The 27,737-nt window shown below is 40.2% G+C and overlaps 1 protein-coding gene across 4 annotated transcripts in view; it reads right to left on the bottom strand.

Moving 5' to 3' along the window:
* The window catches only part of NPNT (nephronectin), a 49,115-nt gene that overhangs the window by 2,152 nt on the left and 19,226 nt on the right, over positions 1-27,737 (bottom strand). For 2 of the 4 annotated variants that reach the window (XM_040065314.2, XM_040065315.2), the window contains 8 exons: positions 22,783-22,902; positions 21,846-21,965; positions 17,607-17,741; positions 16,297-16,419; positions 13,989-14,405; positions 5,477-5,572; positions 4,998-5,096; positions 1,250-1,506 (listed from right to left, as the gene is read on the bottom strand). In XM_040065314.2, coding sequence (XP_039921248.1) covers positions 1,250-1,506; positions 4,998-5,096; positions 5,477-5,572; positions 13,989-14,405; positions 16,297-16,419; positions 17,607-17,741; positions 21,846-21,965; positions 22,783-22,902 — 1,367 coding nt within the window. The remainder of the gene's footprint in view (positions 1-1,249; positions 1,507-4,997; positions 5,097-5,476; positions 5,573-13,988; positions 14,406-16,296; positions 16,420-17,606; positions 17,742-21,845; positions 21,966-22,782; positions 22,903-27,737) is intronic. The other 2 variants (XM_058420768.1, XM_040065317.2) reach the window with 1 other exon arrangement.

Genomic DNA, 27,737 nt, shown 5'->3' with positions numbered 1-27,737 from the left:
CCTTACTCCCTGATCTTCGGATAAGTGTCCCAGTGGCTCAGGTCAGCAGCCCTGGCTGGCTGGCAAAGATCCCAAACTCAAGTGTGGCATGAGGCAGCTCCGGTCTGTAGCGTGATGGAAGGCAGCCCATGCTGACAGCTACTGCCAGGGGGCCAGGAGAGGCAGGGGGCAGTGCAAAGGGGGACTGCCAGATGTGATAAATTTAGGGGGAAAAAAAAAAAAAAAGTAACAATGTAGCAGATATATTGTTCACCTGTTACAAATGTCCTCATTCTCAGTCTGACATTGTTAGCTGTAAATGAAAGTCAGATGTATTTGCTACTGTTGCTGAGGTAAATTTTCTAGAAAATTATCTGCAGTAATTACAGCCTTAATATTAATTTTAGAGCTAGACACTGTGTATGTCTTGTAGCCTGCTCCCATCATAAACTTTATGATGTCTGAGCTTTTCAGAGCACCTGGTATTTAAGTCAGAGTAAAACAGGCCCTGAAATACCAAAGTCACTTCTTCAGCTCTGAAATAAAAACTGCCCTCAGAGGCTGAAGAATAACACTGAGCTTTTGATGCCAGTTAATCACACAGTGTTTCTAAAATTTCAAGGTATTGAAAGATTCTCCATGGCACTTCAGGCAGTTTCTTTTGATTGCACTAAACAATTCTGTGTTATGGGCATTGGTAGGTCATTATTCACCTCCTTGGCCTGATCACTGCAGGGATGCTAAAGGGCATAAACCCACATGTAATCTCCTTGCATTACCAAAAATTACTTCTTTTCAGTATCTTTGTCCTGGTTTAGCCAGCTACTAATCCACAGGGGATGGTTCTTCCTATTTCATGGCACTGTGTTATTCAAAGCATTACTCATAAGGAATCTTGATAGAGGCTTTTTTTTTTTGAAATCTCTCAAGAGTGCGCTTCTGTCCATGAGGCTGTTCTTTCTCAGGTGGTGGTTCCCTTAAAATGGGCTGTACCAGGTAGCTCAGGAAATAACACAGTAGCCTGTTCTACAAGTCTGTTTCTGTAGCTGGGATTTCTTTTTATTTTGTGCATAAAACTAATTTTAAAGAAATGCACAATAAAGCAATAAAATGCACAATCATCTGTATTGTGATTCCATTGGCAGAGATCAAAGTAGTAAAACAGAGTGAAAATGAATCCAGAAGATGAACACTGCAGTGCTGCACCATTTAAGTGTCTTCAGCTTTTCATGCAAAAAACCAAAAAAGCAACACAATCATCAGTACTTACACTCTTGATGCCTAGTCCTCTTAACGTTATGTGTGTCTGCCTCCAGCCATGGCCACCAGTTCTCCCCCAGACAGCTGGGCCGTGAGCACCGTTTTTCCTTACAAACACTTGGAGGGCACCAGCATGGAGCCCAGGCACCTTGTGCCTAAAGGACAGGCACAAATCTCCAGCCTGAGCCATGTGACCCAGCGGCAGGATGAGATGTGCTGCTCTTCCTTCTTTGCCCTTGGGATCTGAGATGGTAAGGTACTGTCCCCCTGCAGTGGAAAAAGCAGTTAGCTGGGGGGCCGGGCTTGTTGGGTTTTTTTAACACTACTAAGTTGTAGGACCAAATGCACAAGAGCTATTGAAAATAAATAAAGGGGTCCACGAGGGCCAGAGAGTGTAAAATAAGGCATACAGAACCACAACTAGTGCAGCTGCCTCCTACAGGGTAAGATTTACATTGCTGCTCTTCTCTATACATTAGTACCAGGCTGGGTGCTGCCCATCTAATTTTTTTTTTTTTTTTTTTTTGACAAAGTAAACTCTCAAGAACTAAAACCTCATGTACTCCATCATTTCTGACAACCCCTTGGTCACTGCATGATTTTAAACCCACAGTGATGTTAAAGCTACTGTGCAAATTTATGCACCTTTCAAGCTGCAATCTTTTGCAGTTGGATAGATAAGGGAGACCAGAATAAATGCTATCATGTAATTGAGCTATGGCCCTGTCCCTTTCCTTTTGTTTGGGAACGGTGTTAACAGGCTAAGTCTCAAAGCATATCCATTTGCAACTCTGATAGGCCTCTTCTATTTAACTGTAATTTAAACTCTTAATCTGGATTAGATAGAGAAAACAAGAAGCAGTAATGATTTCCACATGGCTGTTAACCCCGAATTCTAACAGTAGGAAGTTGTCAGTGAACATACATACTCAATTCAAAACCCTATTATTATCTCTTATCATGTATGAAGTAAAAGTGCCTTCCAGAAAACACTCAGAACATGAGAAGCTAAGGATCTCAGGCATGGCAACATCCATTAAACCTAAAAAGAAAAAAAGGCACCTTTCACACCAACACTCAGAACCGCACTAAATGAGATTTTACATCTTGGAGAAAACCCAGAACTATATGAGTAGTTTGTACTTTTCATTAAAGCTTTTGCAAGGTGCATGAAACCTTTAAAATCTGAAAGTACCAAAAGGAAAAGGTTTCTAAGAAAAAAAAAAAAAAAAAAAAAGCACCTTATCTTACACGGAATCTAAGAATATTTTTTCTTTATGTGATTGGATTCTACATTTTTTTTTAATTAAAAAATGCCATCTCTACCTTAAGTTAATTAAGAAAGGGACATTTTTATGCTCCTTAGTTAAAACCAAAGATTTAGAAATATCATTGACATACAGCTAAACAGGATGGAAAAATATTTTTTGTCTCCCTGCTACTACTCAAACAGAACATTATTTTTTGAAAGCGTCTCTTTGAGAGTCACAATGATTTCCCTCAAAAGCTGTAAGATTTAATTACAATGTACCAGGGCTTGTCACACACTTAAAAGGAAAGCCAACCTGGTCTCCAATTCACCACTTCAACATAAGTTTTTAAGTTCTTTGGTCTGAATGAGATTTAACAAAGCAAAGCATTATGCTGCTGTCTGTGCCCCTAGATCAGCATTTAGCCATGAAGTGGGATCCATTTGTCCAAGGATCTGTTAAAGCCTTTTGGTGGGTATTTTCTCAGGGAGTTGTTTTTTGGTTTTTTTTCTTTTCGTGCATTGGTTTTGCAGCAAGGTCACTAATTGCTAAAATAAGCACAATAGAGTTTAAATAACTGTACCTGTTTGCTGAAGATACAATTATACCACTATGAAAGTACTGACTTATTAAGTGCATCATTTTCAGATAGTTACTGTGGCAGAATCCAATCAATAGGAAACAGATTTAGGTAAGCACAAAGCAAACATATCTGTAGGCAAGCCCCTGCAGGAAAAGGTCCCCTCAAATCAGCATTTTCTGCAAGCAAGATAAGTTTATAATGCTTCAGCATAGCACCTTTCAAAATGCAGATTCTGATAAACCAGTACATAGCAAACTTTGCAAGGTGAAAGCAAGGAGTCAGGAACAAGCTGTGAAAATAAATCCTTTCAACAAGGTATTTCAGACTGGAGGGAGTGGGTGGGTGACTTCAAGGGACTAGTTTTAACAGGTTATGTCAACAGCAGCAGAACACACACAGGAAATAAAAAGCTGAGCTTGTCCCTGACTACTGGGAAGCGCTGCAGGGAAAAAGTGTGACAAAAAAGAGCCAGTTAATAATCATGGTTCTTAGTTCTTAAAAGTCATAGCTCTGGAATTTAGTATGTATTAACAATAATTTTTGAATACAGATAATGAATATGCTTTGAGTGACTAATTTAAAAAAAATTTACACATAATTCCTACTTTTTTTGAAACAATGGATTTAAAATTCCATTTTTCCCAAGTGCCACTCTGTAGGCAGGAGAGCTGTTTTCTCATCTGCAGGAGGAACGAGCTCTGCCCTCCCAGTCATTCCCAAGGCTTTTCAAGCGTCACAAGGAGCTCCTGAAGTACTAGAGCAGCCTGTCTGGGGGGACCCTGCCCAGGCAGTGAAGACAGCGCCTCCACTGAGCCAGCCAAACCGCCTGGAAAAGGTGCCGGGTCACCTGCTGCGGTGCCTAATGACTGCCCCATCAGCGGCAGCGTAAGGCCAGACAGCTCTGACAGGGCGGTGCATGAGGAAAATGGCTCTCAGTGCCCTCACCCTCCCTCATCTTAACCTGCACCACTGTCCCACCCGAGAGCGGTTCTTCCCTTCCGCAGGCTGCCATCCCTCACATAATGTGAGCTTTGTGCACTTCAAAGGCTGCTCCTCGGGGATGCAGTAATCCCATCATTACGGGGAGCCAGGGATGTGTGTCTAATCCCGGCACTGTGGGGCAGGCACTCCTGGGGGAAGGGTAGGCAGGCAAGGGCAGCAACCTCTCAGTGCCACACCAAAATCAATAGGAGACAAAACACATCCCCCGTCCTGGGACAGCAGAGGTGGGAGACAGGGAAGGGTCGTGAACATACCCTGGTGCTGATGCCAGTCTCTTGCCAGTCTCCTGCAAGCAGCTACTATACACTCCCCTCTAATGACTGGTGTAATGTCACTTTTTATCATCCCAAATAATCCCATTTTCAGAAGCCTCTCTCTTCCATCATTTAACTTGTCTGCCTTCCAGTTACCTAACATATTTCCTATATATAGATTGACTTTATCGAATTCTACTCCACGCTACAGCACTATGAGAGGTTAAACTAGAATATCATATCTGGCAGCAAAACAAAGCCTTTTTCCAGTACTTTCTATAATTTTGCTAGTGAAAGCGAAATAATTATATATATGTGGTAGTTTGAAAAATAAGCTTTGCTTCACCATAAAGTAAGAGCTGTTCTCTAGTCCACACTTTTTTCAGACTCCTTTAAGACAAACTTTTGCTGACTACATTTACTACTCCTTCAGAGACATTCCCATTTTAGAGATGTCAGGTGTGATAAAAGTGTAAATTTTCAGTTGCTCTTTCACATTGGGAATCCTCAATTTTGCTTTTTATACACAGAAGAGGCATCAGCGTGAAATACATCCCAGAACTCAAGGGAACAGAAGCTGTGTAATTTGTCCTCAAGCAGGAACCATCATCAACCTCAAGCCTGGGAGGTTCTTCAACTGCAAGGTGTGATTGTACACAGATCACTTACCTGATCCATCTCTCACTGCTTCCCAGTGCAAGTCATCATCTTTGTCCTTCATCCATCCACACAGTCCACTGTCAAAATCACAGCTGTGCACAAGCACACCTGGCAGAACAGAGCAGGAGGTCACAAAAAAAACAAGAAGTGATTCAGATTGTTCTGGTTTTCAATTGCCCGTGTGACTGACACTAACAAGTGTGAAAATCAAATGTAGAAGAATGAGCCCCAGGAAAGGAATCTGCAAAAATACTAAAACAATAAAAGGACCCTTGTATTATTAACAATTCATACTACTTTTGTGCTGAATATTTTAGGCAATAAAAGTGTTAAGGTTCACATAGGCAAAGGGTTGATTTTACATGGTTTTATAAAGCATAGTTTAAGAGAGGGGCATAAGATGTAGGAGTCCTGAAAAATTTATAAACCTCCGAGAAATCTCAAAAACTCATAAATCCTAGGTCCTGAATAGGAGATATGGTCTTTACCTGGGTCATCGTTTGCTTCAAATTCATCAGCTGTAATCCCTCTTTCAATTTCAAGTATTTCAAACAGATTATTGCTCACTCCAGGCTGGCGTGGAACTGTGAGAAAAAATGAATGAGATAAGGAAGTAGGTCACTAACTAGCTTTATCTCTAACAAAAACCAGCAGAACAGCTCTGGGCATTGTGCTTTTCCTGGAGATTTCAATATATTTAATTATATTCAACGCAAAGACTCATAAACTTTATGCCTACGTGATTTATGATTTGTGTAGTAACATTTACCTAAGCACTGTAAAAGGTGATTCCAAATCTCCTAAAGGCCCTTTGAATGAAAGCTCCTTTTTAACCAGAGGGGAAAGCTTTAACCTTGAAGCACACTATTCCTCTCTCCAAGTGCTTTTCAGAGATAGTGGTTTCTCAATAAAATAAAGCCACATGAAAGTCCTCACTCAACCCTTCCACAGACATTTCAAGGAGAATCTCACCAGGAGGCAGCAGTACTTGGAAGAGGCCCCACGTGCACTAAACCTTTGAAATACAGCTGAAGGTACATCCATCTATCTGCAAAGGATTAGAGCTCCCAAAACAATTATCACGGTTGTACTGGGAGTTGAGAAGGAGGAGCTCTAGTGGAACGTGGAATTTAACTGTAATTACACTTTCTGTTTTCCAGCACAGTTTGTCCTTCAGCTGCTGTTCCCAGCTGCAAGGAGAAGGAGCAGCTCTCGGTGATTAAGAGGCCCAGAGGTTAATAGACATTCAGCATCCAGGACAACCTGAAATTTTTGAGATCTTTGTGGGAGCGATGGCTGCCCAAGTCAGGTGGCTACAATGACTCCCACGTATTTCTGAAGATGCTGCAGCAGTCTGTGTAAGTTTCACACAGATTTCTTGCCTGATGGACAGCTGTCAGATAGAGATAAACAGATTGTACTGAATAGAGCTGTCTTCGAAAATTCCTCCTTTAGAGGCAGGTCTCATGCATAATTCATAACAGTAGTAATGTGTTTCAGACATGTCCTCAGATTTTATAGGCACCTCTGACACCTAAGGTATTTGTAAGGATCTTATCTATTAAAAACTTGACATGTTTTCCATTTGCAGTGCTAAAATAACTATTATTGTCTCTACAGAACAAGTGAGAACAAGAAGAATGAAGATAACTGAAAGGGCTGTTGTTTTCAGAAAATCAAATCAAAGGTTAAGAAGGAACTTTTGCACAAGGTCGACATGAAAATAGCACTGTTGAAAAAGCTCCTTTAAAGCCAGAAAAGAAAAGTTGAAATTAGGACAAAATAAGCAAACTCTAATGTAAAGTACTATTCTAGGCTAGAGATCTAAAATAAAAATTTTATACAACAAAAACGAAGAGTTAAAAAGCTCAAAATCTGTAGGAAACCAATGAGCTCCTAAATATAACAGTCATTATTTGAATCATTAAGTCTCCCTTTTTTTGTTTTCTTTTTTATCCTTTGGAGATTTTAGATTATGTCTGTTTGCAGTCTAGGATATTAATGCTCAAAAGAGCTTTAGACTTAAGACTGACTTGGGTATTAGAGGACTTAATTTTTAAAGATACCTTGATTGTAAATAGCATTTTTTGCTGCTTCATTTCACCTGGGCTATTTTGCCTTCGTGATTAAAAACCTTAAGATTTAACACGAAAGAAACCTTACAAATGTGCACAGTCCACATAACCTAGGCCAATAATGGCCTTGCACTCCATCTATGCACAAATATTATATTCAGGCACATAAATCCACTGTTCACCCTGAATTATGTAGGTGGGGCAGTCGAACAAACACGTCTACGCTGCACACCCAGGGAGCACCACCTTGCCTTTCCTCACCTCAGATTGTGCCAAGGGAAGAAGACACTTTTGTTTTCTATGCTACACAGAACAAGCTAGCAATTTGCTTCAGAACTGCTGAGCACAGCACAGCAGGCACCAAAGGCTCAGACCACAGGTTCACAGGCAGGTAATTATAAGGTTCTAAATGAGCGCTGCGGCAAAGAGCATGAAGGGAACTCTCTGCTATACTCTAAGGTTTGTAGGATACTCAGGGGTCACAGTTTTAATGTCCTGTGCACCCTCTTCCCAGTCTCTCATAGTCCTTGTTTATGGAAAATACTGCAAAAAATATTAGGAACTTATCTTGTAAACTACTTCAGTTTACTTCTTCAAGTACCATTCCTAGTGCACTGAAGTCTTCTAGAAACCTGAATTACATCTGTGCACACATACAAGAATTCTCCAAATTCAAGTTGATGGATCTGCCGATAATTAAAGCTCTGCAAAAGTATTTTTAAAAAAAATTCCAGGAGAGTCCTTTCCAAACACTTTATAAACTTCTGGACAAATACATTGCAGTGCTTTAATACAGTCACTTCAGTGCTTGGACCTAATTACAGGAATGGGCACTCAATTTGAAACAAGGGTTACCATAAGAGTTGCAGGACTCTAAATATGACCCACATGAACTCTTCTTTTTGCCACGATAACCAACACATTGAGTGGCAATCGTGGGAGAAAGTACTTGGTACAATTATTTTCTTCAAGCTTCCCAAGCCCTTTCTGCTGTACTTTATAGTGTATCAGTGTGCTTTTCACTTAACTTCAATGGTTTGATAAAGCTTGTTAAATAGAAACTTGGCTTCTTTTACTTGGGAGAATTTTATAAGCTTTGAGTGAGCCAATACATCAACACTACCATATTCTCCAAGTTCATGAGCTAACTTCCTCATAGATGCACACATCTGGGGGGAAATATTAAATAACTGTGATTATTAAATATTAAATAAGAGCATTTTCTTTTTGGATTTTTTAACCTTTGGGAAACAATAGAGCTTATTTGATTTAATTGCTGAGATTTGGAGTATAAGAAAGTACAGGTATATATATCAGCTTGTTTGCAATAAACTGAATAATTGCTGTTTTGGTGTTACAAAACCTAAACATGGGGTGCAACTTCATATCATTAGTAATTGTTATTACCATTAATAATGCAGTTCTCTGGCTTACAGAAAAAACTGCTTTTGCACTGTATGTGCAATTCCACTCCACACAGTAATCATGACTAAGCTTCCCATTCACTAAAAACAATAACTAAAAAGAACAAAGATTTTTTGACTGAATAGTTACAACTGAAAGCTGTTAAACCCCACTTGCAAAAAATTCCCACAAGTGATGAGATCTCACACACAACTAGGAGAAAACAGCTAAAAAGTAAGGGTAGTCCAAAGGTCAGTCAGACTGAATAAGTCCTGTTTTCCTCCAGGGAAAATTTTGATATATGCTGGGCTAAAAAGAAGGGGCAAGATTTCAAAAGAGAGGAAGATTTCACCCTTTGTTCAGACACCCACAGTGTCCAGGATATGTTTCTTAAAACTCTACAGATTTAAAGTCTGCAGTAAGAATTATTTCAGGAAGTGCTTTCATGGACTGTGCTCCCTTCTCCAGCTATTATTTACATATAAGAGGAGACAACAGTGTCAGCATGCCACCACTTTGAAGTCCAGTCTTGCATTTCTTGAGCAGTTACAAGGCTCACTAAGTTTTACCAAAATCAAGCATCTTGGTATTTATCTTTACAGAAGGTTTTCTCCAAAGTGACCTGCCTGCTTTTGTATGAGCATCCATTCAGGAGGTGCAGATTGCCAAATGAGTTTCAAGGAAACACAGTTAAAACAAGGAGTGTGCAGAAGCTTGCGTATCAGACCTGGGGACAAAACTTGCTGGAAGATTGAGGGTGAGACTTGTAAGACTCTTAGATTTAATGATTGAACTTCAGAGCACCAACAGGAACAAAACACCTATCATAAATGCTTAAATATAGAGACAAATACATTTTAAAAGGTGAGGACAAATGAAATGCTATTGTAAAATAATGCTACTCTAATGATATCAAGGAATAGCAAACCCCCTATTTCTTTGCTTTTATTATTTCCCTTTTTTCAACAGCCTCAAGGATCACAAAACTGCACTTACAGCACTAAGGACTTTGCAGTCACTGAAAGGAAGAAAAGAAAGAATCCAGTTTTAATGCAATATTTACATTTTTAATAGCTGTTACGAGAAACATTTCCTAACTTTTCGGCTCCACTAAGGGCTAAGAAGGAAAAGTGCTGAACTGTCTTTTAATACAGATAAGGGGGGTTGTTCTCGCTCTGCTGATATCTAGTATGATGATTTAAGTTTATGCTTTTAGTGCTTATCACCCAGATCCCAATGGTGGCAGAAATTCACAGTTTTACTGAGAAGTTTGATCTATTTGTTAGAGACTTATAACTAGACAAGATTCCTCTATACTTCACTGTAGTTTGTATGAGTCCTGAAATAGTTAAATATTAAGCTATCACTGCATTCCTCTCTCATTGCCGTTCCCCCCCATATCCATATCAGGAGAAGATTATCCTTGGTGCCAGATTCCACTGTCTGCATCTGACTAAGTGGTTCAAAGGCCAAGTGTAGGAATTCCATGTTAAAAAATACAAATTTTTTTTGTTCTCTAAAAAAGCAGCTCACCAAAGTCACTACAGGCTTTTTTAGAAAAGGGGTAGTGCATCTAAAGAAAAGCAACAACCCAGTACCTTTCACAAATTGCAAAGGCATTTTTATCATTCATGCTCTTGTGCACTGCTGAACAGAGCAATTTCTCTGGTCCTCAGCTCATTTCAAGTTGAGCAGCATATTCAAGAGAGTTCTAAAGTGAAATCCTAGAGCAAATTTACTCAGTACATGGAACAGCAGGTCAAATAACAACAAAGGGAGAAAATAGGGAGCAATGAGTCACCAAGGGTACCCCAGCAAAAAGTTAACTAACAAAAAAACCTAGAAATTGAGAGATGCTTGCAGAAAAAAAGTACATTTCCCCTGGAATGTTTCCTCTCCTGATGTGGACCAATCCTAGAGCACGAGGATTTTCAGGATTTGGTCTAGGACATCTGTGCAGCAGCCAACGGGCCCCTTGCCATGGATTGCCTGACAGAAGTACCAACTATTTGATGGCAGAGCAAAGCAGTGCTGCTTCCTCCAAGTCTGGCTGAGGCTTCAGAGCCCCATGGGAAAAAAAGGAAGGGAAATGTCCATGCATCACAAGATATCCTAGCTGAAAACACAACTCTGAGGTCTTTACCAGATGCTAATGGCTGGGAGCACAGAACTGCCAGTGGTTGTTGGGTACAGTGCTCTCTATGCTGGGTTTTGCCCACCCCTGTGTGGTAAAGCACAACATTTTGTAACTCTTTGGAACACAACAACCCTTGGAGACACAGGAGGAAGCAGCCACCTAAAATGACACAAATCCTTCTGAAGATTTATAAAACCAAAGTTAAATCCTACTTCATGACCTGAATGGATCTAACATCTATTTTCTCCTCTGTTTTCCAAGAAAATAAGAGTCCCAAGACTACTGATTGCTGCCTGTATTCTCTAATGGGAAACAAAGAAAGGCATCAAGAGCAAGGCTTTTTCTTCTCTTTCCAGACAGGCATATGGGGACCACAGTACAAATTGATTTTTGAGAATTGGCTTCTTTGCTGCCTCAACTGGAGAAGCAACTGATGTTGGGAAATAAACCTAAAGAAGCTCAGTATAAGTGAAACAAAATTAGCTTATATCTATAAACCCAGGAATATTGCAAAGATGTCTGATGTAGGTGAGACTAAAACAGAAACAGCTTTAAAGAAGTCGAAGGAAATAGCTCAAAACTCCCTTTCCCTGAGGAAATATAGAGGAAAGTGAAAAATTCACAAATGTTTTTGGAGGTGGGGAAGGTTTGGCACATCCCCATAGCAGCTAAGAAGCAGTCAAAGGTTAGCTAAACGCTACTAGTTATTCCAGTTTCAAATCCTGTATTGTCTTAACACCATGGCTGTTAACACTGTGTCTGGCTGTGAGGAATGATTTTGGAGAGGCACTGCTTACACTCAGTGGTAGTGCTGCCATCCTGAGCTCGCAGCGCCTCACCCCAAGCAGCTGCAGCCAAACAGAGCCAGGCACTGCTCTCCCACATGCCCAGAACAGGGACAGCACTGGCCAGCAGGAACATGAAGCTCAACCCACGATCTGTAAGCTAACGTGAAATGTGTTTCAGCTAATACACCTCACCTCCCATTTGCCAGGGGCCAAGAGCACTCATGCAGCCAGGTCTGCAGCCCAGCTAATGCCCAGGAATGCAGCACCTGGCATAACACTCCCATGCTGCTGAACTCCCGGTGTGATGGCATCTGGGGATGTTCAATTATCTCTGTGTTATCCTTGCAAGAGGGTACTGAGGAGAGGCAGTCCCACGCTCTGCACATCCCACTGTAGTAATGTATGGGAGCTGCAACTTTTCTACCCGCTTTTCTAAATGTTCCACATGGGGGAATGTAACTTCTGCTCTTCCCCACAAACTCCTGCAGTAACAGCATCCAACAGGTGAAGAAACACCTTACTCTACAAGCAGTGCTTTCCTTGAGAAAGTAGTGCATTCTTCTGAAATGGAACTGTTTTGCACTCAACTGTAGGTTTCAAATCCTTAACAAATGCTTTTTGTGCACTCCCAACACAAATGGGTCCAGACAGAGAGAAAGCAGGAGAGGACTCCAATGACAACTACCTAGATGATATCTTCAAAGTATCCAGAAGAGAAAAGAGAGAAAAACAGAGCAGAAAGCAGAGCGGAAAGGAGAGAAAAAGATAAGAGAAAGGAGAAAAAAAGACACCAGCCTCATGAAAGATCACACTACTAGCATCATCTGGAGCACAAGTGGAGTGTGCTTTCAGCCACATAGTTATGTCACACACATATGTGTATCAAGTATGTCTCCTGCAGGGAATAGAAACAAAAGTTATAAGGGATTGAAGACAGACATCTGTTGACTTGATCTGAGGACTGTCTGTCCCTGTATTACCTGCTGTGGCCAGGAACAGTTGGTGCTTGACCCATTTCAGTCCTGCTGTGCTGCGCACTGAAGCCTTTGAAGCTATGTATGTATATCACAAACCTCAGAGTGTGGCAGTTGACCTAATCCAATAGTTGATAAACACTTTGCAAAGGTCCTGTGTTTGTTACATGTACCATAAAGTAAGCTGAAGTCAGACCAAGCCAAACTTAAAAGGATTTTACTTTCCTGTTTTCCAAACTCCTACATCTGAAGCACATGTATCAAAAGCATTAGCTTCAAAATCCCTCTAGGGACAATACAGAAAGAACAATTGTAAATAAAAAGCGTTACACAGGATTGTTATGACTTCATGAAAAGAACTGAAAACTATCCCTCTGCTTTAGTATTCCAGAGAACACTTGCAACATGAGACAGACACCTGGGAAGCACAATGTTGGAGTCTACAATAATTTCCAAAAATGATATTTTTAACTGTTGGTTCCTATTAGATTAAGTTTTTTCCTTTTAGAATTTCACTTAAACGTATCTCTATATTTTTAACTGAACATGAAGCCAAAAGTACACTCTCCTAAGCAGTACCAGGATTTGTCTTCTAACTTTTGTCCGCTTCAGTTTCCATTTTCTAACTGCCTACAACAGATAAAATGTCACAGGGAAAAACTCTTTTACAAGGAATGAAATATTGCACTGAGTAATGACCTAGAACAACAAAGCCCAAGAAATTACCACACAGATGCCAAAACAACCAGAAAAAACCTCCCACACTGCTTGTGCACCTGCTCTGAGACAGCAAACGTCTCCTCCTACTACACTGCTTCAGCAGCTTTATCGTACAAGCTGAAGAGCTGATCCAACATACCCTCCCCATCTCTAAAATTAGCCTCAGAACTAAAGATGAAGTCGGGTGTTGAGTATTTCTTGGCAGATATGCACAGCTCTGTAACTGCCAGTAATGTCTCCTGTGGTATGCACTAAAGCTGGCACAACGGTGCTGTAGATTTCAGAGGAGCTCTTAAAGTTACATGTGTTCATGCTACGAGAATCTTTACTATCTTCAGCTTTTCATGTATCCCTTTCCACAGACACTGTCCATAAAATTACCCTCTATGCTATTTTTATGGATTTTCCCCATTGCTTAGTCATGAACATCTGAGACTATTTGAAGCCATACAAAATAGTTCATATAGAAGTCTTCAGGTAATCAGGCATGATCCTATTTCTTTACCATTCTTAAAGCTCTGGTAATACTTTGTTTAGGAGGGACTCTCAACTCTCTGAATTTAAATCCATTGATTGCTTTATGAGTTATGTTGCACTTCAGTACTTTTCAATAAAATGTCTCATTTTCTTAAAACCTTCATCTGAAAGCATGATTAAGTACTTCTACAGGACAATATACTAAATCATTTCAGGGGGAAAAAATCAGCAATTTTTTGATTAATTGATTCAGAACTTCCGTACCAAACTTTTATTAGGTAATAAAATCAACTACTTGTGCAGCTTTACCATATAACCTTTTTTCAGTTTCATTTCTCCATTCTCAACGGCATAGTATTCCAAAAAACCCAAACATGCCTTCATCTACAGCTTTGATAAACAAAGGCATATGGAAAATTACTTACTGAACACATCTCCTCGGGGTTTCTGAGGATCTGGCGGGATTCTGTTGTCATCTATAACTCCTTGGGAAGACGTAGTTTCAACGGGAACATGTGGTGGCTCTTCAGTTGTTACCAGAGGAGTTCTTTGTGGTGGTAGTGTAGGTCTTACCGTTGTAGGCTGAGGCGTTGTTGGAGGTGGAGGCTTCATCACTGGGGTCGTGACTGGCCTTGTCACTGGCACGTATCTGGTGGTTGGCCTGGGTGTCTGTTGAGTTGTTGTTCTGGGTGCAGGCTGAGTTGGCACTGGTGTAGGATGAGTTGTCAGCACAGGCGTCGGACGAGTTGTTGGCCTGGGTGTTGGACGAGTTGTTGGCCTGGCTGTTGGATGAGCTGTCGGCACAGGTGTCGGCCGAGCCGTCGGCCTGGTCACTGGCCTTTCTGTAACAAAAGTATGCAGCATCTGAGGAGTTGTGCCTTCAGCATCAACAATCCTACTCATTTTACCATTGCCTCCCTCATGGAGAGTGTAATTTGCCTCGAGTATGTGATAGGGACCAGGTGGTTCAATCATAACAATAGGAAAATCTGCAGAGAGAGTCAAGGGGGGAACAAAATGGACCTCTCAGCCTCTCACTCCAGAAACTTGACAATCTATTTCATTATGACACAGAGAAACTTGGATGAAGTATTTTTTCTTCCTCTGAAGGTTTCCATTAGTTAGAAATATACTTTAGCATCAGCACTGCTAAATTATCACATCCCTTTAGGTCGTACTTGGCACTGCAGCAGTTCAGAGATAATTTAGAATGACTGAAGGTCAAGACAATTCTATTCCACCTCCTCTCAAGCCTCAAGTCTCCTTCAGAGTTGGCAAAAGTTACAAATACGCGCTTCTGGTTAAAAAAGCATGGGCAGGAAGCCATGGGTTAAGCAGTCCTCTAAATTGGAAAAGTTTGTAATCAGGAGTGGAAGCAAGTTTAGTAAGACCCCGATGTTACAACCATTTTGATCACAGATGGGCAGACACCGTTGGCTTAAGAAAGTTCTTCTAGACCTTTCCTTCTAAACATTTCTCTTTGTCAATAAGCAGTAATCATTTTAGAGATTGAACCAAGCTGGCCTTCACTTAGATCCTTCCCTTTGCTAAACACCAGGAAACTCAGTAAATTACATTTTTCAGCCTTCACAAAAATGAGGGGCTGGACTGAGCACCACTTTCACCCCAGTGACAGTGCCCGCAGTAAGATCTTCTCCAGTGTTTCATAAAGAAAGGACAACAAATTTTAACTTAGTTTCACAAGGAGAGTTTCTGAAGACATGAAACACAAAAATATGTTTTGTTGTTTTCTATTGGTTAAGAAGCCTTCTATATCTCACTGGAGATCTTAAAAGGCTCAGTAAGAACTCCAGTCACAAATTTTGTGTACAAGTGTTTCAAGTATAACACAGTTAAAATGAACAACTACTGTTTGCTAATCAGTGAATTGTTTGATGATAGCAGGTAAAAAGGTTTTCCCTCTGGCCACTTTTTTATTACTATCCCTTTGAATACCCTGCAGTTTTGACATAGTATATTAAAATATAAAACATCTCTTAGGACCATGCCCCAGAAACACACATGAAATGTGCCCACATATACTTGCAAGCACTTAGGATGTGACAGAACACTTTTTACCATGCTGCAGGGTAAAAGGGCAAAAATGGTGCTGCACTTTAAAGAGATCAGTGAGTCACCAAAGACCAGATCCCACAAAGGAATGCAGGATCAAAAAGATCCAGCAGATGTCACAGAGCTGCACAGTCCTGCGGGATGGCAAATATGGGAGAGCTCCAACACCTTATTCTGTACCAAGTGGGTGGCTGCTTCTCCCAAGAGAAAGGTGGCCAAGGGAGTTTTCCAACAGCAAATCCTTCCAGAGAAATCCTCCCTCTTGGCTCTTCTCACATCTGGGAAGAAGCAGGGAGTGGATGGGGTGAGCTGCTGAAACGGGCCAGTTGTGGAGTGTACATAACAACAGGGTATGAGTAATATGCACTGTTTGATCAGACATACCCTGCTTACTCAGTTGTTCTCATCCTGAAGCAATCTCTAGAATCAAGCTGTGACTAGGGAGAGGTGAATTTCTTTCTAATTATGAAAATGTCTCAGGGAAAGATATTTTTACCAAGGCATGCTAAGACCTAGAAAACTCCAATTACATTCCCTGGCCCCTTATTTAGTATTAAAAATAGTAAAGAGAAACTCAGCCTGATAGTGCTGTACCTTAAAGTTTACAAAATGGGACATGTAAGCTTTCAGAATCTCTATTTTAAAAGGAACATTACATACGTATGCAGTTTGTTCCATTGTCTCTGTACCCTTCTTTACATTTGCATTTGTAGGATCCTGGAGTGTTGTAGCAGTGTGAAAAACTACCACACCGATGGTGGCCAAGGGAACATTCATCTATATCTGCAACAGAAAATTTACATTAAAAAATCATTTGCTTCAAATAAACCTGACTTTCTGCTTATCCCTGCAAAAAAACCCAAACATTATTACAACTTTGATTATTGAAAAATAAATAAAATTTTTGCCAGTGGGAAAAGGAAAATAGACAGTCACAAATCAATGTGATGATGCATACATTAGGGGAAATAAGGACTATTGGGCAACTTTGGTATTGTTCAGCTTTTACCTTAGCATCAGCTTCAGACATGCCTTAGGTAGATTACAGCTGAGACCATTAAGATCGCAATTTTAACAACCACTTCTTAGAGGTGACAGAATAAGAAAAAAACAGTGTAGGAATATGCATGTTCTTAACCACACAGATATTAAACTGGTTTTTCTTCATAAAATCCTTCCTATATTATATCCTTCCTGTATAGATGTTTCTACATCAAGTAGAAACTGCTGGAAATGTTTCATATGGCATATCCACATTTATTGTCAATGATGCAAGCAAAAATCCCCAAATTCCAGTACTCTGAATACAAATTTCTCTGAAAAAAAAAAAATACTTAAGCAAACATAAAGCAATGCCTCATTATCTCCACACAATCCTTTTTTCAGTGAAAGAATCATAACCAGATGAGACCCTGCGAAATGAAGGCAGAGAGACCTGGGAATATCTTTGTTGAAGGGCATACACCAACTGCATTCCAACCTCATGTCCAGACAAAAGCAGGTTATTTCCCAACTCCTGCCTCTTCCCCACCTGTCTTCAGGGGAAGGAAAGTTGGGCAGTCTGGGTTGGGAGGAGCTGGGGTGTGCACATTTTCTTATCTTGGATCTTGGGACATGCTGCAGAGCACACCAGTATTACAGTTCAGACACAGCCTAAGCTCAGATACAAGCCTACAACTGCCAGTGACAGTGAACCCTGCAGAAAAAAAAAAAAAAAGCTTTGGAAAGGAATTCCTGGGGTCACCAGCTCTGTTCTCTCCACTAGCTTCCACACAAGAACCAGTTACAAGGATGTAGGCCATAGACATGCCTTCTCTTTCACAGTCTCTTTCTATAATCCATCCCCTTCTTAAAATACCGAAGCAGTGTAAAACAACCTGCTTCACATTTCAGCCATAATAAAGAGCCGTTAATTTAATTTTCAAACAGGCAGCTCTATTACATGCACGTGAGAAATAGCTTGTTATTACCATGGCATTGGTATTTGCCTCCGATGTACATCAGATCAAAGCCTTTATGACACCTGCAAATGTAGCTTCCAAAAGTATTGACGCAATGCCTAAATCGTGGGCAGAGAACCCTCCCGGTAGCACATTCATCAACATCTGTGGAAACAAAGGAACTGCATTATTCTTAATAACCGTTAAAATACAGTGTGTGCTGTCTAAATGAAACTGGTTTCACATAATGGAAAGCTAAAGAATAGCCAAAGTATTTTTCATAAGGGCCCTTGGTCAGCCAGCAGTAATACCTGAGCACTTCTTCTGGCTGTGCCCTCTTGTTTAGCTCTGGGTCACAGGCAGACGCCCAGGGAGCAGCTGCTGCTCACCCCCTGCCTGGGGGACTCTCAGACCAGGTCAGGCTGACACACTAAAGCTGTTTGTGCTACCACTCACTCTGTAGTCCTTGGACACCGAGCTGAGGCTGCTGAGCGCTCAAACACTAATTTTTCACCGAGGTGGAGACCTGCCATGCACGGCTGCTTCTGACGCACGCAGCTCCTCGTGTTTGCTGGTTATCTACAGGGCACAGTTCAAGCCTTTGCTCTACAGCTCTATCAGGCTCTTGATCTATGGGAAAGCAAGATTTTGCTCTCCAAGCAGTTCTTTTCCCAAAAGAAGCACTTCAGCTGCCGATGTCAGAGTGCAAAACAAAGCCTAGTGATTGATGCCCTGCTGCTCTTGTGAAAGAGGCCTGAACAAGGCAGAATCTCTTCCACTGCACAGAAAAAATGTTACCACAAAGCTGCTGGTTAGTTAGGGCAGCTACCTTAGGTGGGGGAGATGGAGCTTCGGCTTCTCTCCCAGCTGTGTTCCCACAGCCAAAAGAAGTGACTTAAAGCCATGAATTACCAGCCATATAGGTTTGTCCCAGTAGCTCCTGCTGGCACTGTTCCACTTAGCATGAAGAATTACTGAGAACAGCAGGGATTCAACCCCTGAGATCTCACACTCCTGACCTGCCTGCTTTCTCTCCATCAAGAGCATTACTGGAATGGTGCAGTAAAGGCCTCAATGAGAGAAAACAAGGCCAATACTGGGCAGCTCTCCACATGCCTGAATCTTCCTCTAAATCTGTCTCTTGATTTGAATTTATTGTTAACATTTTAGGCTTTTAATATGCTACTAAGTTTTACAAACTCTACCACATTTCTTATTATAATTTAATCAACAAATCACAATTTTCTACCCTTTAGCAAAATATTATTTCAAGGCAGCAAGTTTGAGACTCTTGATTACTAAGAGTTAGTTGTGTTCTTTGTTGGCTTTGGTTGAGTTTTTTAATCTTTAAAACACAGCTTCAAAAAGTAGTTCAGTGAGAACAAGATTAGCCACTGAATATACCTCATCATGGCATGGATTATGATCTTTAAAAACCTAATGCCGCATGTCCTGCTTTTTCCTCTATACATATTCATATTAATTCACATTTTTGCAAATTTGCATAAGGCAAAAAAATACGTTAAATTATGGCAGCAGTGTAGTAGTAGGCAGTTATATGCCCTAGAGATAGAGGACAGAACTGTTAATCAATACACTGTTAAAAACTGATGCAAAAATACAGAAAAAATGTAACAGCCTTCCACTTGCATATAATGAGAGGTGCATGGATGCTCATTGCTGAGCGGAAATCCACTTTCTGATCAGCAGCCACAAGATGATATGCAAGTGATTAGTTTCCTGCAGTTCTCAAACAGTACAGTGACTGTGGCTTCTTTCAAGTCAACCTACACCTGGACTAAAAGTTGTAGAGCTGTTTCCCTTTCCTGCTGCAACATGCTGTGGTTCATACCTGCTTCCTATGAAAAGCAGGGCATGGAGGGGTGATTTGGAGTCTCACCTCAGCTCCAGGGAGCTGCTCCAAAGGCACATGAGGTAGTGTGATGGTCAGTGTGCACCAGAAAAGCAGAATTGTTTCTCTCTCTTGCTGCAGGTATGACCATATTATCAACTCAAGCACAAAATAACTATGGGACTAATTTAAAAACAGTATGATTTTTAAGTTTACATGGCTGTATTTTCAATTTTCTAAACACACACACAAAAAGGAAAGAATTGATTTTATAGTGAAAAATCATTATTTTCAGCCCTCAAATAATTTCAGAACATTTGAAGCTGAAATGTGTGTATGGTTCATTTCATTAAATAAAAATCCCAATACAAAGACCTGGCAAGACTGATTGATTTATTGATTCAAGAGTCATCAGTCAATTAATTAGCTGTTTAATCCACATTTTCATGGAATACTTTGCTGAATTATGTTTTCCCTTTGTTGTCATTTAGTTTATATGATTTACCTTTATAGTCAAATTGGTGGCTCTTTACAGATTGTCTGAAAGAAACATTTTAAACAAGAGAATGATCAGCAAGCGTTAAACTAACAATAGAATAATGCCCAGAGGAATTTCTACCTGTGCTAAAAATAGGCATTGCATTCCCAGCTGTCTTTCAAACTCTCCTCAAACAAGGATTTCGTGAGCTGTAGCCAATGCACACTTCAATTTTCTTACCACCACCTACACTTCTATTTGTACTGCAGCATTATCCAGACCCTTGCTGGAGCCAACAACTTCCCCAACAGTGCCAAACTTGCACAAACATGAGGAAAAAGCATAGCCTTAGATCCAAGTAGCTTCACTTCTCTGAGGTATTTACTGCAACTCAAACTTGATAGTGAAATAACACAGAAAGGGTGCATGTCACAATCACTTCTTACCAAAAAAGGGGAGAACATTATGCTGCAATGTGGGAAGAACAGACATCTCCTGCTGTAACTATTTTCTCTGTATTGTACAAGGCTGCTCTGAAATTCTTGTGGAAATTTTAGAAATAGGTTATGAGGTCATTCGGAATGATGCATACCCAGCTAAAACGTGTGTACACAGTTCTTTGCCTTTCTGAGGAAAAAAAGTGGTTTTTTGAAAACTGAACTGAAGAACCCAAAGAGCTTCGTAGGACTGGTTTGAGTATTAGTCTTTGGCAATAAAGTACACTTTGTTTACTTCTAAGTATGAAGTTTTCCTGAATAGAAAAATGCACACCAGGAGAACGTTTCAAACATTTTTTTCTAGCAAATTTCTCTACTTGGTGTACCTTTCTTGTATTTACACTTAAAATCACGCAGCTCACTACGGCATGACACAAATATCTTCCAAAGATCTCTCTGCCATAATATCCACAATGGGATTTATCACAACTTAATCCCTTCAGCATGTAACAATGGTAGGTTTTTTTCTCCTGTTCTTTCCATTTTTTTCCATACGCAGATGTGCCAATCGTACACTTCAAAAAGCCTCTGATCTGGTGTGGAACCTGATCTTCTCATCAGAAGATCTAGAGTCTGTCCCTTCCTCTGCCAACAAATTCTTGGTCAGCATGGGTCAGGCACTTGGAGAACCACCTACCCTGTGGACAGCCAAGATACCCAAAGGGAACATTAGGACATCGCCACTTTCTTACATTCTTTCAGTGCTACTGGTTATGGAATTGTAGCACTTCATAGAATATAAATAATAAAATCACTGGAGCATCATATCCCACTCAGGATGTATAGTTAATGACTGATGAAATCACATGTCACACTGTTCTTCAGACCATAGTAGAGTCTGTTTAACCATAAGCACCTTTTCCATGTTCACAAACGTGGGAACGAAACATTTCACTTTTATACACTCTAAATTCCTGTGCTTATTTTAACTTGGGAGTATCCACAGTTTGGAAGACAGACAGAGCATTCAATCCCACTAATACTGGGAACATGCACAGACCTTCACCTTACCCCACTGTAATTTCAACAATTTTAACAAATTATCCCTTCTCCCACTGAGCTAGGCACCACCTTGTTGGATATGAGGGAACGGGGATGTCCCGATTCCTTTTTTCACGCAGGCAGGTATTTTGGAATTAGCAGTAGTTTAAAATGACCCAGTAGCAGGAGTGGCAAGGGCCAAGGGTTTGGATACCAAGGAGTCTGTATGGGCTTTAGGCAGACAATGAAACTCGCAAAACTGGGAGGAAAACATTGGAGATCTCTGACACGAGGGCAACTGAGCAACAGCCCTGTTACTATTCTCATTATTAACAACTTCAAACTGCCTGTTCTGTGCATGCTAAGTACATCTGATAAACTCTCTCAAACTGCATTCTGTGTAAGGATAAAAGCATTCTGGGGGGAAAAAATTAAAACTAAATCTGCATTTGATCACCTACCTACACAAGTCCTGCCATCAGGCCCAAGCTGCAGCCCTGGAGAAGGACAGCGGCAGCGCACCTCCCCTTTCAGTACGTCACAGCCATACTGACAGTTTGCCATCAGGCAAGAAAGGGCATCTGGAGAAAAACAATTGAGCATATTTAGATAAAGACTGTGATCAGTAGTAGAAAATGACTGAAAACTTTGGAGAATTAAGACAACATATTTACGATAAAAGTGGGAAAATGCTTGTTGAGTTTCACAGGTATCCTTCAAAGAGGAAATACGTCTGCTAGTAAAATTTTTCGTTCCACAAACTACATCTCTAAGAAAATAAAAAAGTAAGAGAAAACAACCACAATTGTATTAAGTTGTGTTATTGAATGCAGTCACCTGAATATAAAGCCTAATATGTACTACAGATTCTCCCGGACGGTACTGCCATTTAAAAAATTTAAAAAATCTCTAATTGAAGGTAATTTCTCTCCCCTTCCCTCTGTCCAGGTATTCAAACTAACTGTTTTTATGGGAGCAAGTAGGAACCTGATCTCCAGAGAGATGGCAGTACAATTTTTATAGCAGTCAACCATCCCATATCTGCAGTATTAAAGATTTTAAATTTGTAAGGATATAAGGCAGCAGAAATGCAGGTGTCTTGCTCCAATGAAAACTGCAAGCACTTGTCCTCCAAGGCCAATTAATAGTGATTTATAGCACTGAAGAATGCTTTGGGGGAAACTTTCAATAAAGCTAATAAAATCAGAACAATTGCTCTTGTTTTTTTCTGCCTAATTTAACTAGAAAAAAAGGAGCTCATCTTGCACAGCTGCCTAATTTCCAGCAAGATTAATATTTTACTTTGGGACTCATCTTCATTTCATAGAAGTTTTCCCAGGAAAACTCGAGCAGGGGTTTTGAGAAGCTGGAAAAAGCAAGCACCAAGGCTGGCCATACTTGAGCACGTTCCATCTGGCATAAGCATGTAGCCGTTCAGACAGTAGCACTTGTAGCTGCCGTAGGTATTCATACACCGGTGTTTGCACGGCCGCGGCTTTAGTCCACACTCATTCAGATCTGAAATGAAGGGCACAAGGGAAGAGGGTGGGAAAAGAAAACACACAAGGCATGCGTGGCAAAACTACCAGTCCAAGCTGCTGGAGAAGGAAGGAAAAATACAGCAATTAGCTTTTTATATGCAGTTCAGCTGATAGCAAACATCCACAACATCCTGCATAAAGCGCCGTTCATCCCTCCAGCCAAGCAGCTTATTTGGCTTGGTTCCACAGATATTTTTTCAAAAATGACAATATTAGCATTAGATGAAGTGCCAGCTGTTTCATTAGGCAACACACAGGCTCAGGCTGCCCACATCTTGCCACTACTCATGTTGATGCCATGTCAAGGACCAGGCAGCACTTGGAAGGAGGAGGAGAGAGAAAGCAAGCATCACTCTGCAATCACTATCAGTGATTCTGATAGCAATTCAGTGATTCATTATCATGCTTCAACATCAGTGGCAGAGGAAAGCAGGAAAGCTGATGCTAACTTACTTTAAACAATCTCAGAGAGAAAATGTATTTCTTATTGTCTAGAAAATTCTGAAAGTATCTGACATCAGCTGTATTTATCAAGGACTATCCATGAGAACTAGCACTTCAGATTTATAATTTAATAGAGAATTCATGGCTTGAACTGAAAATATTCAGCCTACAATTTCCATATTAGTAGACAGAACTTCAAACAAGAAGATGATTTCCTTCAGAATTCTCTTCCAAGAACACGTGTTGACTTTGTCTGAGCAAACCAGAATAATCTGTTACTTATTACTGTTGTTAGTTATGTGTATAGTGATGAACAAAGATGACAACAAAGATGAAAATAATCTATTCACAAATCCAGCCAGCAAGAACTTTATAAAAGATGAGTTATCAACCATCATATCTAATATTGCACCATACTGTCTGGAGGTCTTTTGCAGACAGAACTGCCATTTTTTCCAGAAGTTTTCAAAGAGCCATCTTCCAGTACTAAGCACTGTCTTATCAAGTGTCACTCAATCCATATAGCAGAAAAGTAAGCCCTGAGGCTCCCATCACATCACAGATACACACACAGAGTAGCCACTTCATAAAATGCCAGCTGAGGAGGTGACAGATGCCTTCTGTGGACTAGAGGCAAAGGCTTTGGGTTAAGATGCTGAACCAGAAAGATAAATATACCTCTGGTTACAATGACATCAGTAATTCATTGATTGCTTTTCAGAAGTAAAGCAGAAAACTTAAATGGGTCTATGTAGTTCATGGAGTGAGAAAAGCTGCATTCACTGTAGAGGTGAAGTTAGAGAACACATTGATTCTAGACAACTACACCTTGAATTTTACAAGTTCTTAAAGTTTGGGCTTTAAATTTGTCCTAAAACTCTGTAATCCCTTCGTTTTTGAGAGTAAATTCTTCACCTTACTCTTTTCTGACAGAATATTTATAAATGGAATTCTAAAACTGAGAAATATATTCCCTTTCATTTTGACTAGTAAAGTGCAGAGCTATCAAGAGGAAAATACATGTATCACACTACAAGTCACTGGCGTAATCCAAACTCAGCTGTGAAGATTTTGGCCTATTATGTCACTGTTGTTCCTGAGAGCTCCAAACAGCATTTAGTGTATCATAAAACTTGTTGTCTTCTGACCTACTTTGTTTCCATCTTCATGGGGTCAAGGAATAGCCAGCATCATGCAGACATGGCCCTCCCCAGAACCGTTCCCTGTACTTCATTTTCCATGGTCTCAGGAAGAACAGCATGTTAAAGGACAAGAATACTTCTGGCTCCTCTCTTCTACAAGAGGGTAGTGGTAAGGGATGTAATTTTCCATTTCTTCATGTGTGATGCTGAACAAGATGTTTCCAGGAAACCTGAAGGGGAATATTTTCTCCTCAAGTGGTGAGGAAGATCAGGTGAGCCTAAGCAGGACTTCAGTGAGGAAAGATTGCCAAAATAAGGGCTGGACCTGTGCATGATAAAGAAGAAGTGATGACCACCTCTGCAGTCTTCCTGAGGACCGTGAGCTGCAGAGACAGTACCCGTTTTCAGCTCTCACTCTTTGGGAGTTGGAAAAAGTTCCAGCAGTTGCAAGGAGAATATATTTCTCACAGCAGGCACCAATGCCACACTCACAAGAAAGTACCTGCTGGGTTTGAGAGAAACAGCTGTAGAAGAAAGCACATTTTTTCCTGTGAAAGCAGGATCTTCTGCTAGGAGTTGTGACTATAGGTATATGCCTAAACCAGATCCAAATGCAGCAGATGATTATGCTAGAGGGCAAGGACAAGTTTTCATTGTGAAAACCTTTGTGTGAAAAAAGCTTTACATAAAAATTTCCAATAATAAGCAGATGAAAGCTCACATTTTGAAAGGCAAACTTCTCTTGGCAGCACAAAAAAAAAAAAAAAAAAAATCTTCTCCTTTTTCTGTAAAACATGCCACAAGTAGGCAGTTCCTGACAGACATTATAGCTGTATTAACATATTTATTAGACATGCAATGTGTCTGTTAAAAGTCATTGTTATATTCAAAAACTCTTTTTGCATTTGATTTCAACTCATAAATGTATCCTCAAGGAACCCAGAGTATTGAATATACTGAGGTTCACTGACAACCATCATTTTGATGTAAGCGCAAAAAAAAAAAGAGTTCTCTTAGTCTAAAATAGCTGTATTCTTCCTCTTTTCTACAAAAAGCATCACTTTACAAAATAAAGGCATAACAAAGCTAGGTATAAAATACTTAACTAGACGTAAGGACAGAATAAGGAAAAGTAACACTGAAATTAGGTTGACAGGGCAGGATTTCAACAATGTCTTAAGTTCTAGTGTTTAAATTCCACTGCACTTCAGCTCCTAAGTTTAGATACTCCTGACAACTTAAGAACTGCCGTGGACTTACTTCCCGAGTTATGACCACAGACCCAAAGCTGAAAATAAGAGTTTATGACTGTTCTCAGTATGTTACCCTGCATAGAGTATAGATTACATTATGAGCCTTAAAATACTGGAACCTTCTATAGGAGTCTGAATTCTACACCACCACTTGATACTAAGTATTCTTAGTACAGAAATAAAATCTCTGGTATGGACAAACAGACAGCTATTAGTAACATACTATCAGTATAGTAACATACTATAAGAATAGCAAAAAGTTTAACAAATCCCTTTAATTTATTTGTGGGAATGTCCACTCATTGTCCTGCATTTGAAAATTTCATTGTTCAATTTCCCACATTGCCTACAACCACACAGCCAATGCAAAACCAGCATTCTTGATTTCAAAGCAGCACAAGGCAGTAGAGTACAAAAAAGCAGACTGACTGTTTTGGGCACCTTGAAAAGCAGGTTTGTAACAAACACAAGCTGCTGAGCACAAGTATTTTATCTCTAAAGAAATGAAACGAAATGTGAGTGCAAGGAAAGGACGAGAGCATTATGCTGGCAAACCCGGATGTGACTCCTGTGACTGCTGCGCTGCATCACACACAATCTTGGACCAACTTCAGTGCACATCCGACAGTGGGCCGCTTATTTCTAGGCAGCTTCAATACACTCTGCTATTTTCTTAAAATTAGCTTCTGCAAAGTTCAGCACTCAAGACCTTTTCTGCCTTTTTTTGCCTATCACCTAATTTGGATCAGGCAACACTGAAGTTAAATATTCAATACCACATTTACCTGACTGAAAATAGAAAGCCAAGGATCAGAAACCAAGTGCAAAAATTAAACTGTTATCACCATACTATAAACAGTAGATCAGTTTTCATTTCCAGCAATTGCAATCACACTACCATATCAACCTCATAAGAGGCTTGCATCACCTGAAGAGTTTTGTTCACTTAATCTGATTAATCAACAGCTTCAAAATTCAGAAGTTTTTTAACCCTCATTTTCTACAACTTCCAACTTAATCTAAGTCACAGTTTTGCCTTTATCTAACTTGATAAACAATTTCTATCACTATCATTTTACAAAGGAACTTAGAAGAAAAGGCAGGCTCTGAAAGAAAAGCAGAAGAAAGAAACAAATGCAAGTGACAACCATGAGTATGGTAGAGTCAAAAGTTCTCAAGATACACACAGCAGCATCAACAAACTACAGCCAATTATTTGCTCTGCATGCTAAGGGCATACTGCAGGTTCAGCTTTCACATCCTAGCCATTGATGGGTCTATCCGCCTCCACCTCCTCTGCAGGGAATTTCACTCCTGTTTGAAGCCGTGCAGAAAGGAGGAGCACAACACCTGAAACACAGGACCGCCTCACCCCTTGCTGCTGCATTTCTTGCGTGATGGTCCAGGGGGTGGAATACAAGAGCTTCACTGCTCTGACCGAATGGACTTGTGTACAGCTGCACATCTTCAGGGGATAGGGAGAAGGCATAAAAAAATATGGCAATATGCACTACTTCATTTATAATTTAACAAATATGCATATATATCAAGCGCTGACAAGAATTTCAAGCAGGGAAGTTTGCATCATTTTCCTAGAAAAAACAGAGTTAGAGAATAGAAAGTTCCAGAAAAGCAGCCTTAGATTTTCTTTTGGATAAAGACAACCTTTCCCAGCCAAAGAAGGTTATCCTCTATATGCTTTAGATTGCTAGCAAAAATTACAACTCTTGTCTTACTGAATATTATTTGTATTTTCTTCAAGGGCAACTACCAATTTTCTGATGAACACATTTTGAAAGTATGAATTCTGTTATTATAACTATAAATTAAGAGAGGTGGCAGAGGGTATTTTCTCTGAGGTTGCTCTGTTTCTTCACTGCTTACAGCTGTAAAGCTGGGATCAAAAAGCCGGAAGGGAAACACTAAAGCCTCTCAGAAGATATGAATGCTCTAGGGAGAACACACGGTTAGCT

Source organism: Hirundo rustica, chromosome 5 (assembly GCF_015227805.2).
Source record: "Hirundo rustica isolate bHirRus1 chromosome 5, bHirRus1.pri.v3, whole genome shotgun sequence".
NCBI classification, from domain to species: Eukaryota; Metazoa; Chordata; class Aves; order Passeriformes; family Hirundinidae; genus Hirundo; species Hirundo rustica.
This window is presented reverse-complemented; position numbering and strand designations above follow the sequence as displayed.